This window comes from Pseudorca crassidens, chromosome 8, assembly GCF_039906515.1.
Source record: "Pseudorca crassidens isolate mPseCra1 chromosome 8, mPseCra1.hap1, whole genome shotgun sequence".
Classification (NCBI taxonomy): Eukaryota; Metazoa; Chordata; class Mammalia; order Artiodactyla; family Delphinidae; genus Pseudorca; species Pseudorca crassidens.
Window position 1 is genome coordinate 79135785 of NC_090303.1, and position 17687 is coordinate 79153471.

Genomic DNA, 17687 nt, shown 5'->3' on the forward strand with positions numbered 1-17687 from the left:
AACAAATATCTTAAATCGTTCTTTACCAATCTCTAGGATAAAGATAAAATACACATTTCCTCCTAGATATTCAGAAAAGTATGTTTTATGCCAGAAAATTCATATAACAGCAACTAGCAGCTTTAGTTAACTCATGCATATGTGCCTCTGTCATCATGATGACAGCCATGATGATGGCTTCTGTTTATCTGTAGGTATGTAGCCTTCAGGGCCTTAAAATTCTCAGTTACAGGTAAAGGTGAAACAGGTACTGGGAATGAAGTAACAGGCTGGGTAGGGAAGCAAATCTTACTTTTACTTTGAAATGCTTTGTGCCTTTTCTCGTTCATAATCAAACCTAACTTAGTACCAGGTATGGTCTAACAGAGAAAAGATATTCAAGGTGCTCTCAAGTTGGAGCACCATCATATATTTCAGGTCCTTCCATCTATCTAACCATGGAGCCAAGGTCTGCTATGCATTCACTACTATGGTAAAGTTACTCTAGGGACCGTATTTTCACACCATGTGAGAAGGTAATTTGTGTCAGAGTATATCATATTTGAGTAAAGGATAATATTATTACTTTTCATTAAGCAAGTATACAGCCTAATAGGAAAATAGATGATTTGAAAATAAAATATTCCTATGTATACTGAAACTTAATTGTAAAAGAGAACAAAAGAAAAAGAAAAAACCAAAAACTGCTGTATGATTCATTTCTGCTTAGCTTTCCAAAATTTTAACATACACTAACCTAAAATTTATATTTTAGGTTTGTAAAAGAAAAATATTAAAATAAAATAAACTAACTTATCACAAGGGCATGGTAGAAAAATTTTATAAAAAAGTCTTTTAAATAACCACATTGTTTAGCTAAATATATCTTAATTAGCCAAGCGTAAAAACAATCACCTCCTGCTCTGGCTAATTAAAAGCTTATTTCTGCCCTGCAGCGCCCAGCATCTTCGCTCCATCACCAATCTACTGTGCTTTCCTCCTCCCATTTTGCCAGTAATTCCTCATGATCTCCTCGTCTAGCCAAGATGTCCTCCGAGTTAAATTCTCAAGGGAACGATCACAGCAAAGCAGTGAACACTACCCATAGCACTTCCCTCACTCAATATCTCCAAACCTTAATATTCAGTGCCCCAAATGTATCATTGAACAAAAGAACCAGACAACCATGCTGACATTGCTGCAAAAAATGTTTGAGAAAACACTATAGTCAATTTTCCATTTTGCCATTTATATAATAAAAAATAAGAGAAAAAAGTCCTGAAGCAAAATCCTCCTGTACATCTGTAGTGTACAATTTAGTAGATAGAGGAACTATGTTTTAAGAGCTATTGAATATAATTGTCAAAGAAGCAAATCTACTTCTTATAATATTCTAATTTGGAGAAATATAAGTAACAGCACAACAAAACAACAGCAACAAAAGCCACCATCAAAACAAACCCCCAAATAGTAAAGGTAGAATTCTATTAAAAATGGACTTTCTCATCGTATGTGACAATTAAATCTTTATAGAGAAGATGGATATATGTTTTTTCTGTTCTTTGATGTTATGGTGAGATTCTGAATGATACATGTGCTTAATTGGGAATGTAAGTAAGATAACAAGAGTTTGTTATAATCAAATAGATGAAAAAATGTAAATAGGTTTTCTCTCAAGCTGGCATGTATAACCCACAATTTATTCAGAGCTTTTTCATTTTAAAATTATTTCTAATCAGTGACCTATCCCTAAAAGTATTAGTAACAGATTAAAGAATTCAAACGTGAAAAATGGAGTCTGAGATAATTTTCTCAAAACGCCAGCAGTAAACTTACCTGACTGGCATTCACTTCTAGAGCAAAAAAACCCAGAATGAAGATTTTACATACAGCGAGAGATTTGGAGGAGCACCTCTTAAGGTGGTTTATACATGAGTATGTAGAGATGCATCTTCAGACTCATGGCTAGTTTGGTATTATTTCTCTTTACTTTATCAGTAGTTGTATTTTTAACTCCTTATATATGTGAAATGGGATTTTTTTTCTTGTTATTTAATGCTTTATAAGAAAAGTTAAAAAAAACTTTGCAATGACATCAGAACATGATCAGTAATTCTGGCCACCTTGACACAAAGCCTAGTGTTGAAAACCTTGGCAGGTAAAGATAATGGTAACTAACTTGTAAAACATAATTTTTTATTTGCCCAGAATGATGAAAGTAGAAGCACTTTATTTACAAAGTCACAATTTGTTATAAAGACAGGACATTCCTGTCCTGAGACAGGTTATTTTTAAAAAGGGGCTCCTAATAGTGAGATTTAGGGCTCACATATATCTCAAAGCTAATAGAGTAATTACAAAAAACCCCCACTAAATTTCACAAGGCAGTGCCCAAAATAGTGTTCTTCATTAAAATCAAGGATGTTAAACAGATGGGAAATGAGGAAGAAGAGTTAAATTAGAAAACCATGTAAAGAAGTACAAAAAAAAAATCATAAACTTAGAAAGGTTCACTACACTTCCTAGATAACTGAGGACACACAGACACCACTTGTAAAGCCCAAAGCATTTGCTTCTAAGAAAAAGATTCACATGTAACCTAATATCTTAATAATTATTATGAGTATAGTGTTGATGTTTAATTTGGAGAAAAACTGCCAAACTATTTTGCAAGTTATCATTCTCTTCCTTGGTCTTTGTTTCTCTCTCTTTTTTTTTGATTATATGCAGATTAGACTGGGAATAGATTTGACATGTGGTGATGGGATAGGTTTTGGATGTCGGACAACTTTTTAATCAGTATATTCTCTGGAAGCAAAATATATTAATAATCGGAGTGAGAGCTTTGGAGTCAAGCAAACCTGGGTCCAAATCTTGTCTTTGTCATTTGCTTACTGTGAGACACTCGTAAGTTTTGCCTTTTGACTTCTTTGTGACTTAGTTTCCTTAACTGTAAAATAGGGAAAGTGACATTTACCTCACAGGGTTGTTACAAAGCTTAACCGAGATAAAGAATTTGGCACTTTATATAACAAATTCTCTATAAATGGTAGCTGATTTTCTTCTTATAATTATTATTCTTTCTAGCTGACTTCATGAGAGACCTTGTGCAAAGCATGGGCTGTTATTGAGTTCATTTGATTGCTGTGAGGCTCATACTTTTGACAACCATACAGTTATGAGTAATAATGATGATTGACGATACTGTAATAATAACTATAGTAATAACAATCATAATGTAGAATAGGAGTGGTTATCATCTATCGAGGCCCTATGCTGTGCCAGGCACTTTTCAGTTTTTTAAAAAATTCTCACAAAAAACGTCTTTAAGTTAGGTGCCATAACCATTTCAGAGTTGAGGAAACTGAGGCAAAGGAAGACTTAACAATGAATAAGCTGGGATCTAAATGTGGGGCTGATCGATTTCAAAGCCCATGTCCTTTTCACTTTAATGACTCTTGGTTACTGAATCTGCAATAGGTAGGCTCAGCAAAATGTGGAGTTAATAAATATGGTTTGTAATGATATAAAGATTACTTAGGGCTCCCCTGGTGGCGCAGTGGTTGAGAGTCCGCCTGCTGATGCAGGGGACATGGGTTCGTGCCCCGGTCCGGGAAGATCCCACATGCTGCGGAGCGGCTGGGCCTGTGAGCCATGGCTGCTGAGCCTGCGCGTCCGGAGCCTGTGCTCCGCAACGGGAGAGGCCACAACAGTGAGAGGCCCACGTACCGCAAAAAAAAAAAAAAAAAAAAAAAAAAAAAGATTACTTAAAAATAACAAGGTGCGTCAAATGATATATGAAAGGACAAAAGAAGAACTTGTTGGTACTGAGAAACAAAGGACAACCCATTCTCTGGAGCCTGCATTATTATTTCTTTAAAGGTGAGACTAAGATTAAAGCAGAAAAAGATTATGTTCTTGAAACTGTTCTTACAAGGGTTTTTCTACATATACAAGAGAAATCAAGTGGCAGTAACAAAGCTGGAGCCAACTAAGGATCCTGGAGATACATACCAACCGTTAACCACACTGCTTGTCTGAATATGGAGAACTCTGGTTATACCACTTAGACTAGAGTCTACAACCTGGGTCACAAAATGACCCTTGCCCCACAGATTACATATGAATGACATCAAACCAGTGAGTATTTTTTTTTAAAAATCTATATTATTTATCATTGATATGCTAAGCTTAGCTTAATAGCTTCAAAAACTCAAAACAAATAAAATCAAACATAGTATTCCTCAACCAATGATAAATGCCATGCAATCTAAACACATCTGCACAGAATACAGCCCAGGCCATGCACCAGCTAACACAGCACCAGGAAATAAGTGAGGGATACACACGTGGACTCATATAAAGAAGCCATCCACGAAGGAGTAGAAAAGCTAGGAATCTGTGGAAGATTAAGAGGCAGACTTGGAACTTTTGGAAGAGCTACATTGGGAAGACTGTTGGCGATATTCCTGTAAAGAAACAAACAACGTGGGAAGGGACCACCATAAGCAATAACTACAGATGGCCACGTGTAAAGTCATAAGGTCAGCATAGAAGAGACAGGGGCTCTGTGGACACTAGGCAAGATACCTACTTGACAGGCTGCCATGTCTCTTGCTCAAAACCTCTGTGAATTGACTGGGCGATGGAGGACTCCATGAGATCCACGTAGCGGACAACCAAGGGCACAAAGATTTCTTGCAAGTGTTTATGAAATTTTCCATTACATAGAAGTGCTGAAATAGTCAAGCAGAAACAGCGTTTGTCAGAGGGATAATATCAGGCATTTGGAAAATATGGACGAAAAACTTTTCTGGAAAGAGTCTGACACAGAACCAATAAAATACAGAGGTCTGGCCCCTCACATTGGATATCGTGTCATGAAAATTGATCAAGAAGTACAATTGACCTCCTATATATGGCTGTCAAAACCACAGATAGATTATATCTCTATAAAATGTTCCTGCCAGGTGGTATGGTTTTATTTTCTAAGAGGTTTAGCACACGAGGCATCTGACCACTTGCTGGAGATTCAAGGGAGCTGCCGAATTCCCTGAAGGTCTTGACACGTGTAAATACAGCAATTAAACAGAGTTAGAATACCTGCGGTATGCTGTGTATCACAGAAGAGCTAAACCTGTTCAATTCTAAGAGATAAGTTTGATTGCTTCTAAGAGATACACTAGTTTAATTCAGCAGGAGGGTGGCTGTGGCCTTGCGAATGTCTATTCTGCTTCATGCACTTTTTAGTTATTTGTGGATTTTCTTCTTAGGCATTTACTTTTTCACATGGGTATTAAAAAAGTCAGCATATCACATGCATTTTTTAGTTGTCCGTTAGTCTTCACTGAATTATGATATAGGACATCCAACCTGAAGCCGTTGCAGACGTCTAAGAATTTGCACTACTGGGACAGGACTGCTGGACAACATGCACTTACCTCCACTAAAAGATGGCTGCTTTCTATGCACAGGTCATAGTTTTATTAGAACACAGGTCAGTGCTGTAGACTGAATGTGTCTCTCCCAAATTCATATGTTGAAATCCTAACTCCCAGTATGATGGTATTAGGAGATGGGATCTTTGGGAGATGATCAGGTCTAGGGCAGAGCCCTCAAGAACAGGATTAGGATCCTTATCAAAGAGACCCCAGAAACATTCCCTTGACCCCTTCACCCTTGAAGATACAGTGAGAAGACAGCTGTCTGTGAACCAGGAAATCTAGCTCTCCCCAGACACTGAATCTGCTAGTGCTTTGCGTACCGCAAAAAAAAAAAAAAAAAACAACTCAGTTACAACATGAAAAAGTGAAAAGGTTACCAAAACGATTATATTCAATGAACTGAAAAGTAAACTAAACTCAGGGAACATGATTCCTGCAGCTCTGCTCTTTCTCAAGATTATTTTGAATATTTGGGGTCTTTCTGCAATTTCACTCCTGTGTATATATCCAAAAAAACAAGAACACTAATTCAAAAAGATACATCCACCCCAATGTTCATAGCAGCATTATTTACAATTGCCAAGATAGGAAGCAACCTAAGTGTCCATCAACAGATGAATGGAGAAAGAAGATGTGGTATACGTATACAATGGAATACTACTCAGCCATTAAAAAAAGAAAGAAAAGAAATTTTACCATCTGCAGTAACATGGATGGACTTGGAAGGCATTATGCTAAGTGAGATAAGTCAGACAGAGAAAGACAAATACTGTATAATATCACTTATATGTGGAATATAAAAAATATAATAAACCAGTGAATAAAACAAAAAAGAGCCAGTGGGAAGGGGGAAGGGGACTAAGGGGTATAAACTATTAGGTATAAAATAAGCTCCAAGGATATACTGTACAACACAGGGAATATAGCCAATATTTTACAATAACTATAAATGGAGTATAACCTTTCACAAATTGTGAATCGCTATATTGTACACCTGTAACTTATATATTATACATCAACTATATTTCAATAAAAAAGTGAACACTGTGAAAATATTCAATGCGCTTATAATACGCATTGAAAGCTGGATAATTTTACATTGCTATACAGCTAGACTGTGTGCCTAAGCCTTCATTTATATGGCTTACTAATAAAAAGTATAAAGAACCTTAGGCTCTGCACCTTGATAGGTACTGTTAAATACTGTCATTATTTTTAAGTACACCAAAGCCAAAACATATGCTAGTGTTAACAAATCATTACCTCTGAAAATAAGCATTCTACCTGATCAGTTCAGATGCTACTTTATTATACATTTAGAGATTAGGTATGTTGGCTATTAAGCCGTACTTACTTTCTTAAGATGAAGAAGCACATAAGGAGAATCACTCTCAGTTATTATTAAATGTTATAATGATTCTAAGACTAAGTAGCAGTTGACTCAAATGTGTTTCTAGCAAGAGCTCTCTTATGTAACAAATTATATCTACAAATGAGCACTCTGCCTCATCCATTCAAATGCTACTTTACTGTACATTTAGAGATTAGTTATGTTGGCTATGAAATCATACTTAGTTTGTTAAAATGAAGCACATAAGGAGAATCACACTCAGTTATTATTAAATGTTATAATGATTCTAAGATTAAGTAGCAGTTGACTGGGATGTATTTCTAGCAAGAGCTCTCTTTTTTGATAGCCTTGATAAGCACTGAATTCATTATCTTGTTAAATAAGCCTACTTCTCTTCTCTTATTCTCACCCTAGGAGTGAAAATAGGGATTGTCCACCTGATCATTATACCAGCAACCTGGAAGTTGTACCAGAGGTCTCTCCTTCACTTCCTACCTCCAATCAGTAGTCAAAACCTGCATATTTTATATCCTTATTATCTTTCTAACACTTCTCATCCCTCTCTTCATCACCACTGCTGTTGTCCTAGTTCCAGCCTTCTCATCTCCTGCTTTGGCTAATGCAATAATCTCCTAACCGGTCTTAGGCTCCTAATTTTCCTTCTGCCCATTCATCTTCTTAAAATCTCAAGCAGAGGGGCTTGCTAAAATGTAAAACAAATAATGTACCTCCCAAAGATTATAATCCTTTAATGGATCCTCAAGAAAAACTTCAAAAGCCTTAGCATGGAATGAAAGCCATCTATGAGATGTCTTTTTTTTTTTTTTTAAAGATTTATTTATTATTTATTTATTTATTTTTGGCTGCATCGGGTCAGTTGCGGCATGCGGGATCTTCATTGAGGCATGCAGGATCTTTCGTTGCGGCATGCGGGTTTTCTCTTCTCTAGTTGTGGCACACAGGCTCCAGGGCGCGTGGGCTCTGTAGTTGTGGCGTGTGGGTTCCAGAGCGTGTGGGCTCCGTAGTTTGCAGCACGCAGGCTCTAGCTGAGGCGCGCGAGCTCAGTAGTTGTGGCGCGCGGGCTTAGTTGCCCCGTAGCATGTGGGATCTTAGTTTCCTGACCAGGGATCAAACCCACGTCCCCTGAATTGTAAGGTGGATTCTTTACCACTGGACCACCAGGGAAGTCCCTATGAGGTGTCTTAATATGACCTCTCTGGCTCTTTTCGTTTGCCTGACCCCCCCTACTTCCTGTGGTCCAGACATAATGATTTTCATGTTTCAGTTCGAGTATACACTTTCCCCTCCAAGTCCTCCTTGAAATGCTTCATTCTGCTGTCCCTTTCCCTGATTACTGGTTTCCCATGTTTATTCTCCACCCTGCACAGGTTTCTACTGTAGTCCATGTTATACTTCTGTACTCACTGACATATCTCTTTCTTCCTATGAGTGTGCAAGGTCCTTGGAGAAGGGACCATGTCTGTATTCTTAGTATCCAACAAAGTCCCTGGCTCAGAGCAAGTGTTCAAACGTTTGTTGAATGAATGACTACCTGTATACACTATTAAGATTACTACATAGTTACTACATTATTATTCTGTATAAGAACGTCTGAGGCCTGTGTAGCTCTTCATATTTTCTATAAAATATATAGTACTAAATATTTTTATGAGAAATCCTATTTTTAGACCCATACGTCCAAGATCATGCTGCTAAAAGTTCTACTGGATATGAATGTTGTCTATTTTATGTCTCTTATTTTATTACTATTATTATTCTTTCGGCCATGCCGGGTTTCGTGGCTCGTGGGATCTTAGTTCCCTGACCAGGGATCAAACCAGGGTCCCGTCAGTGAAAGCCCGGAATCCTAACCACTGGAACACCAGGGAATTCTATGTCTCTTATTTTAATGAATGTACCAAAGGGAGGATTTTCTCTGTTCAGTCATGACTTGATAGCAAACTATTACATCCTGCAGAATGAGGAGAAAATGGAGAGTTCCTGTATTTCCTAAGAATGGTCACAAATATTGAATTCTGGCCAAAAGTTTGCTTACGTTTCAGCAGAGTTTTCCTTTTCATTAAAGTAAATCCAATTATAAACCCATGTTCAAAAGTTTTAGAAAATTGGCAATTGGTAGTATTTCTTTGGTAATCAGGTTCAGGAAAGGCGAGGAAGAATGGAGGGAGAGATGGGATGGAGGGGAGAAAGAGGAAGAGGAAAAATGAGAAGAAATGAAGAGAAAATACACATGGAAAGGGAAAGAAAGAAAAGGGAGAACCCGGTTTCAAAAGGCAAGACTCCTGGAACACAGATGACACTATACTTGTGTTTGTCAAGGCATGCTCCTTTTCTCAGTTGTCCATATGCCAGCTTGCATCCCATTCCTATCAGACACTGTCAAAAGCCTTCGTAATGTGTAACCCCAGGCATCAGAATGAGTGCTTCTATCTTCTGCATATGGTTTAATAAGGATAGATTAGGATTTGGGGCTGCCACCTGTCCAAATCAAGCCTTTTCAAGGCTCCCATTGCAAAAGCTCATTGGAAGAGGCCAGTTCTCAATGTGGCCTCATCCAAGAACGCTTCTGACATTATACCAGAGGTGTGGAAGTAGAAAGAACTGCTCAGAAGGAGTCTCAAATAGTGGTCACGAGAACATAAGTGGAGGATTAGCATCTAGTTGGTTGATAAAAATATTTTTTTCCAAAAGATTCTATTCTATATCCCCAAATATCACCTTGTCAGAAAATAGGGAAGCATCAATGACATCAAGCCCAACAGTACAATCAGAAATGGCAAAGAGAAAGCAAAAGGCTTAAATAAAAGGTAAACTAGGGGGGCAGATGTGCCCAGTTATTTTGAGCATCCCAATAATTAATAAATTAGTGTTGATTCTTTACAGACCCAAAAGAGTCTTACATTTACAAAAGTACTTGTCATAGGCTTTTAATAGTAAGATTTCAACACAGAATTTAAACTACAATCCAATTAATAACGATTACTGAGACAATAACCACTGGATAAATTAAGGATAAGCAGATAAAAGAGTTCACATACTGTGTTTAGGGTAAAAATGCGCTGTTGACTCCTGAGACCATATAATCCAATTTTATATCTGCATTCCTCCTTCTAATTAGTCAGCATTAGTGGATTACTAGGAAGAATGAAACTCCCCCCTAAAATTCTAATTCTAATTAGGCATTTCAGAAGGGAATGAGTAATTTATGACCAGCAAAAAACCACAAAAAATACCCAACCACGCGAACCACAATAAAAACAATAGATTTTGCCAGAAAACAACAATTATTCAAGGGACTACAAACTGTACCAATCCTTAACAATGCAAGCACCATGGACTAAGATATAAAATTAACAGATCACTCTCTATGTTGACAAATACGTATAATGGGATCCCCATCACAGGAAATATGACTATGGGCTTCAGGAGAAAAGCCCGGAGGACTGCAGCCTAGAACAGCAGTATGTAAAAAGAAAACACATACACACAAACCAAACCAAACTTCCTCCCCACTCAGATCTAGGAATAGCGCCCAGCCAAGAAGCTGGCACATTAAGCAGGCACTCAATAAATATCTGTTTATTGAATAATCCACCCCCTAAAGGAAACTCTGAGAGCATCCTGCTGAGGTTTAAGTAAAATAGAAAACTCTTCAGTTTTTATTCTCCTTTTAACTAAAAATTTGATAAGCAATTTTACATAGTTTGGTAATATTTAATGTATACTATACTGGAATGATAACCTCCTAAATCCACACCCAACTCTTCCCTTCCTCTCAGGGCACTTGTTAAAAAATACCTATCTATCTATCTATCTATCTATCTATCTATCTATCTATCTATCTATCTACCTATCTATCTATCTATCTAGAGATAGGAGGTAACAAGGAATGAGAGCACTGACGTTATAATGTTTATTATTTTGGGGGCAACAAATCCAAATCAAACAAAACCAAGTTTAAAACTATAATTAAAAATGTCAGGGCTTCCCTGATGGCGCAGTGGTTGAGAGTCCGCCTGCCGATGCAGGGGACGCGGGTTCGTGCCCCGGTCCGGGAAGATCCCACATGCCGCGGAGAGGCTGGGCCCGTGAGCCATGGCCGCTGAGCCTGCGCGTCCGGAGCCTGTGCTCCGCAACGGGAGAGGCCACAACGGTGAGAGGCCCGCGTACCGCAAAGAAAAAAAAAAAAAAAAAAAGTCATAGCACAGAGTACACATAATTGAATTACAGTTTTACAATCTGTTGCATTATAGTTAGTACTGCATATATGCCCATATCCTCCACTAGCTTATATGCTTTTCAAGGGCAGGAATTGTTTTTTACCCATGTATCTGTAAGGTGACTGGGATTTGGTAAATTGTAGGCATTCAGCCCCCGTTTCTTGCAGAATTAATTCAGGAAAAAATCAATATAAACATTAAGCAAGGCTTAGGGCAAAAATAAGCAAAGTCTCGTGGTCTAGCAATTCTCATGCTGGATTTTATGAGACTAGTATTAAAGCCAAATGGAAATGTCTGAAATTTTACTCCAGTTACATACAACCTTCTGATCTTTGGGGTTATGTCCCACAATACCGTCCCGGTAATGGAAACAACTGAGTACAGCTGTAACATGATCAATAGCCCTCAAGTGTGGGGTTCCTGACGTTCGTGGCCTTCAAGAGTTAAAGATGTTTCTACAAATCTATAGTGAAGAACACTGTTAGAGCATTTTAGGTTATTTTCTCTAAGGCACTAATTTCTAAGAAAATATACAGATTAAAATTTTAAAATGGCTACATGTAGTAAAAAGATACTAGAGCAGTACTGCAGCATTCCATTTAAGAAAAAGCTAGTGACTCCTTGCTTTTTCATTTCTTTTACTATACTAGTCAGTAAAACAAGTTCTGACACACAATTTTGAATTCAATCAGCTCTTGGGATTGGTGTTAAATACATTTTTGAGTTTTAGTGGTCATTTCATCATTTGTAAAAGAGCTATAAAACTAACCTGGCACACAGCTCTGCTATAATCTAGAAGTCATATCCTTTCTGCATTATTCCTAGTAGATGTATATACAGATATAACTGTAAACACCAATTTGTGAATTTCAGATGTACAGCTCATTTAAGCTCTTGAGGTAGAATGACACGCAGGTGCCAGCCCTCCATATTTCAAAGCCTGAAAATTAACCTAATATGCAATATGGTGACCTAACTGTTCTTCATTTGAAAGAAATCTAAAAAATAATCTCTGATACAGCTGAAGTGTGAGAATAACCACCAGGATTTCCACCTCTTCATTTCTTAATGAGTTTTTTGATAATGAGAGGTGACTTTGCCAGTCACTCTGGGCTCTATTATGGCTAATTTGACTCCACTTCACTCTCCTTGTTAATTATTAACACTAGCCTTTTTATCCTCATGAGACCACATTCCAATTTTTCTTTTTTCCATTTTTATGAGCCCATCTTTATGAAGGTGGAAGTCTTGGAGGATAGGTTTTCACTTAGTGTAGAGCCTGAACATTTATTATTCGTTTAGGTAGAGACGCTGTGACATTGATTATATAAGCACGGGTGTTCTTAAGGATGGCTTTAATGTGCTAGCAATGTGAAAAGGCTGTTAATTAAAGAAGAAGCACCGTGGTATTTTTCAGCTGGGAATCAGTTCCCAACAGAATGGTCATTTGCCACTTGCTAGCATATCCACAGATTAAAAGGTGACTAGCTCCAAGAGTCTGTCTTTCGGTAGTACTGAAAGAGATGATTTGTGCCATTTGCAGATGGCTTTCATTTGTCAGAAGCAGTCACTTGCCATACGGATTATCGACAGGACAGGACAATTGTGGAAAACGGCACGCAAGCGTAGAATCTATTTGTACCAGCTTCATAGTCATTCAGGATCATTCAACTATCATGCTAATTGCTTCATTATGAAAACATTTATTTTCCCTAATTTTAATACATCTGTTTTTCAAAACTGTTTCCTGAGATACCATTTAAATTGATTACCCATCTAATTAAGACTTGAGTTGTGGGGAGTGGATCAGGATGTATGGAGGAAGGATGGAGAGGTAAGCAGGACTTCAGTCTTTTTTGGACAGAAATGAGGGAGCCGGAGTTTGTTGTCTTCATCAGTCCTTCTCTGGGAGTCAATGGGTGAGCCTGTGAGGGGCGGGAGACTGGGGACAGTTGCTACAATTGTGGTGCAGCTGGTACTCTTCCCTCGAGGAAAACCACATTTCATCTCCAAGGATCCTTGAGGCTAAGATTTTCCCTAATCACGCCCAACTGTAAGGAAACACACCTACCCCAGACACAGTTCTTTTTTCCCTCCTTAAAATAGCAACCGAATTCACTGTCTTGAATCTCTTTCCTCCTCTAATTAGTTCAGTCCCTGGAAATCTCGTCATGGATGTTTTATAAGGTACCTGCTAAGACAACACTTTATCTCGTCCCTTCTGCACCCTTTAACCAACCTGCTTCCTTTGCCCCCCATAATTCAAGGCCCTTATAAACATTTTATGAGGTAAAAATAAAAGTTCAAGGAATCTCCTATCTTCTTTAAAACTATGATCTTATTTTATAAATGCCCCCAGAATCTGCATTTGCGCCTGTAGACTGAGGTGGGCTGGAGACTAAGTGATCAGGCTGCAACTTGCCGCTGCCTTGGTTTCCTACCCGCAAGCCCCAGCCCAGGCACCTCGCCTCCTAGGGGTTTAGTTTGTTCATCTGGAAAATGAAGACGTTTGTCTAAGATCCTCTCCGCTCCCCTAAAGATAAACACTTATTTTTAAATATCAAAGCATAAATATTTTAACAAAATAAAGATGGTAAACATCCAGCAGGAACATCTAAATTATTCATTAAAAAAAAAAGCCCAAAACAACTCAGCTATAAAGCTTTCAAGGCACAAATAAAGCACAGATTCTAACTAATATTTCTGTTAGAGACGTGTTAGTAATTTTTATTTTGGAAAAGCAGACATAAGTATGTGACATTATTAGTAATAAATCACAACCACTTAAAATCTCTATATAATTAGTGGTATGCCACGTGTGGGGTAATAGTAAGCACTGTTATCCAGCAAATTATCTCCCTTCACAAGATTGGACATTTTGGAGCAATCTGTTCCTATTTTACCCCTGGCTAGTTGAGGTTTAAATTAATTAGAATTTGGACTATACCTCTAGTTGGGTCAATATGGTAAAAACTGTCAGGCCATGGCCAGTGATGTAAGAATCTTTCTTTCTTTGGGAGGTGGTGGTAAAGGACAGAAGTTTTATGTTTTCCTATAAGCTTTCCAAAAGGACAATTTGGGGGCAGCTATAGGTTGACATTTAACATTTGAATTGAATTCACTAAATCACCATCTGAATATTTCAGGAATTTAATGAAACAAACATAATTATTAACAATATTCTTCATTATTATCAAGGGTGATATTAATAGCAAAAAAAAAAATATGTCTTACCAACTACTGAGATATTACTAAGTGGTCTTGGCTTTGGATGGTAACTTGTGAGTTTGAGTTGAAAGTTACTGCATTCTATTTCAATTACCCAGACCACACTGTTCTCCCAGTACCAAAAGGAAATTACAGCACTGGGGAACTTTTCTATTTACCTCACTACATAGAGGAGCTGTTTTTCTCTGAAATAATTGATGTTTTCTAAAATATGTTAATCACTGCAAAATCAAAGCCTAGATCTAGACTCCCCCCCCCCCAAATTGATAACATTCAAAAGAAATCATCAATCAATGCTTTTGTGTGATTGAGTAATGTATACCAAAATGACATAACACAATACTTTATGCATTTAGTAGTAGCCAATATTATAAAAATGGTTTAAAACAGGAGAGGAATGTGATATTCTTTTGAATTAAATATTTGGCTAAAAATCACATTTCTGTTATACTCTTTTTACTGTTCTTTTTGATATGACTCATAAAATTACACTTGAATGTAAGAGCTCTTCTTAAAAATAAATTTTAAAAGATGTTAATTCATTGGCATTATAGTAGAGGTTCCCCAATTTCTAAGAAATCTACAGCGTATTTATTTTCCTTATAAATAAATTCTAATATATTGAATAAGTTAAATGATTCAACATCTTTACTACTTCACTGAGAATATCAATAAATACTTTCATCTTTGAACAAACCCCCCAATAAATCTAAATATGGTCAATTCTTGAGTTTTCATGCAAGCGGAAAAGAGCAATGTTAGAAATAATCCTATGTTTATTTATTCTCATTTAGGGACTAAATGTATAATACTGTACATGTATTTATTTTTGGCAGCAAGTTTATTGATATATATTTGTTGTAAGAAAATATTAAACCTCGCTTGTAATTTCTTAGCAGAAAATAAAATGATGATAAGAGACTGGGAAAGAAGAAGGTCATTTGAGGTCTGCTAGCTGGCAGGAGGGAACCAAACTGGAATGTAAAAGTTGTCTGAGGACAATTTGCAGAATAAACGATTCACAGACGGATAACTGTGGGTATAGCAACTCCTGAGAGAAGACATTGTTGTTGAATCTGAACTAGGAATTGTAGCTTAGTTCTTTGGCTTTTTAATAAGGCCTTTTGGAAATGAAATTGGATAAGAGAATGAATAAGATGGCTAAAAAAAATCAAGACTGAAATTGTAACTGATTAATATCTATAATATTTATTTAGCATTCATTATACATGAGCTATTACCTTCTTTAATCCTCACCACCAATGACACTGTAGGTACTATTATTTCTTTCTTTTATAGATGAAGAACCTAAAGTTTACCGAGGTTAAGCTATCGTCAAAGGTCAAGTAGTGAGCAGCAGAGACAGATGTGAATCTGTCTGGCACCAAAGCCCATGTTATTAATTAGCATAATATGATGCCTCTCTCTCTTATGTAATTAGTATAACATGTTATTAATTAGTATAACAAAGGTTCTTACCCTGGTGTCCCAAATCCAGATGTCCACGGGCAGTCCAATATTACACACAATTTCTTATCTATGTAGCTGTTTTTCTCCAGTAAAACAGTTGTAGTTTTATCATAGACTCAAAGGGATGAATAACCAAAGGAAGGTAAGAAATGATAGACTAGGGTGATGAACAAAATCAAGAGAGTCATTTTTAAAAAAACAAAGATAAATGTCAAAAAAAAAGATTTAAATTTAAACCTGGAAATACAGAGTAGTGATATCCTGGAAAGAGAGAAGCAAAGAGATCTGGAGTTTTAAAAGACAGCAAGTGTGAACTGTATCACCAGTGTGACTAAGCTCCTGGGAGAGAGGGCAGCCGTGGGCTGCAGGAAGACAGGGCAGAAGGCAGGCAGCTCTCCTTGGGGCCTAGGTTACCCAGGTAACGTTGTGGGCACCGTGTACTTCTTAGCATCACACTCCAGAGCAATATTGAAAAGCGGAGTGAGACCTTCTTAGAGGAAGGTGATAAAAATGGTGATGGGCATGAAAACGCTATCACATGAGAGAGAGTTAAATAACTGGGAATAATAGCTGGGAGAAGAACTTATGAAACAAAAGAAGGCCATTCCATGGATCCGGCAGAACAAGTCAGAACCAGAGGTTAGAAAGAGGCAGAGTTCAACCTGGTTTATACTGAGAGTAGTGTGATACAATAGGGAATTAGTGACCCCAAGACCACTGCAAGTGTTGAAGCAAAAGGCTGTCAGTAGAAACCAAACCTGAGTTGAAGGGAAACTTCAAAAAGAATCATCAGAGGAAAGGCCCACAGGAATCTGTAGGCTAAGAAATGCCTCCAAAAATCCTGACTGAAAACTAGGTTTATACTGGCTGCTAGAAGACCACGTACCAGAATAATTATAAAAGTTATTACTGCATTGGAAAAAAATATCGCAACAGAGGCCCGCGTACTGCAAAAAAAAAAAAAAAAAAAAATATCGCAACAGAGAACCTTTACGTTCTCTTCAATTTCTAAATACTGAGAGAGCAAGCAATACCGCAGGGCAATATTCCTATCATCTGTAGAACCGAATCTCTTCAGGCAAACAGTATTAGCACAGTGTGTGTTAGTAGAAGCCTTAACATGGCATGATGTCGAGAATAATAAGTTTCTAAGGCGTCTTTCAGAGATCTTAAATTCTCAGGTACTTTAGAAATGTTAGCCTTTGAAGATTTTCTGATTCCCAGGTACACTGAGAAGGTACCTATGTTGTCAGTGCCTGATGAAGCAGGAGGGTAGAATGAGAGCAATTTTAGAGGCCAGTGGAGCAATGTGAGAGTGCTGCTGGTCTCGCCCAGACCCGGGCCGGATATACCGGGGGAGACTGAGCAAATGTTAACGTTACCCGTGTTGATTCTTGTTGGGTGACCGCTAGAGCTCCTTAAATCCAGACTCACACACACAAAGTTCTCCCCTCCTCCCCATTTCTACCCTAAAGAAAATGCAAGTGCTTACCGTCATTTCTGAGGAAATTATTAAGCAGCTGGAAAAGAGGAAAACTGTCCCAGGAGTCTTGTGGTTGCGCTTCCAGTGCAGTATCCATATCCACTGTGAATAAAGCCCAAAATTTCTCTGCATGCTCTGCCAATAAATCAGGCCACCAGGCAAACGCCTGTAAACAAATAAAGAAATGATGTAAACATACATTACCTGTTAGAAACACACACAAATACTGTAAAAATATGTCATTAAAAGTGAAACTGTAGGACACTGTTGTAGAGTATGATACCAAATGTTTTAATATTTCTAGTCACAGAAAAAAGAATTGGAAATAAATATGCCAAATAGTAGTTATGTATAAATTATGAGATACAAGGAATTTTTGTTTTATGTATTTTTCAAATGTTCTAAATCAAAAATGTGTTTTAAAAAATAAAGCAATAAATGTCATTTTACATTTTAATTCTACATTAGATTTCATATTTTATTTATCAATG

General features: G+C 37.4%; 1 protein-coding gene across 23 annotated transcripts in view; it reads right to left on the minus strand.

The window, feature by feature from the left end:
- Positions 1–17687, minus strand: part of CADPS2 (calcium dependent secretion activator 2) — a 483200-nt gene that overhangs the window by 65894 nt on the left and 399619 nt on the right. For 12 of the 23 annotated variants that reach the window (XM_067746861.1, XM_067746863.1, XM_067746859.1 and 9 more), the window contains 3 exons: positions 17206–17364; positions 4574–4715; positions 4329–4448 (listed from right to left, as the gene is read on the minus strand). In XM_067746861.1, the coding sequence (XP_067602962.1) occupies positions 4329–4448; positions 4574–4715; positions 17206–17364 (421 nt within the window). The remainder of the gene's footprint in view (positions 1–4328; positions 4449–4573; positions 4716–17205; positions 17365–17687) is intronic. The other 11 variants (XM_067746870.1, XM_067746872.1, XM_067746871.1 and 8 more) reach the window with 3 other exon arrangements.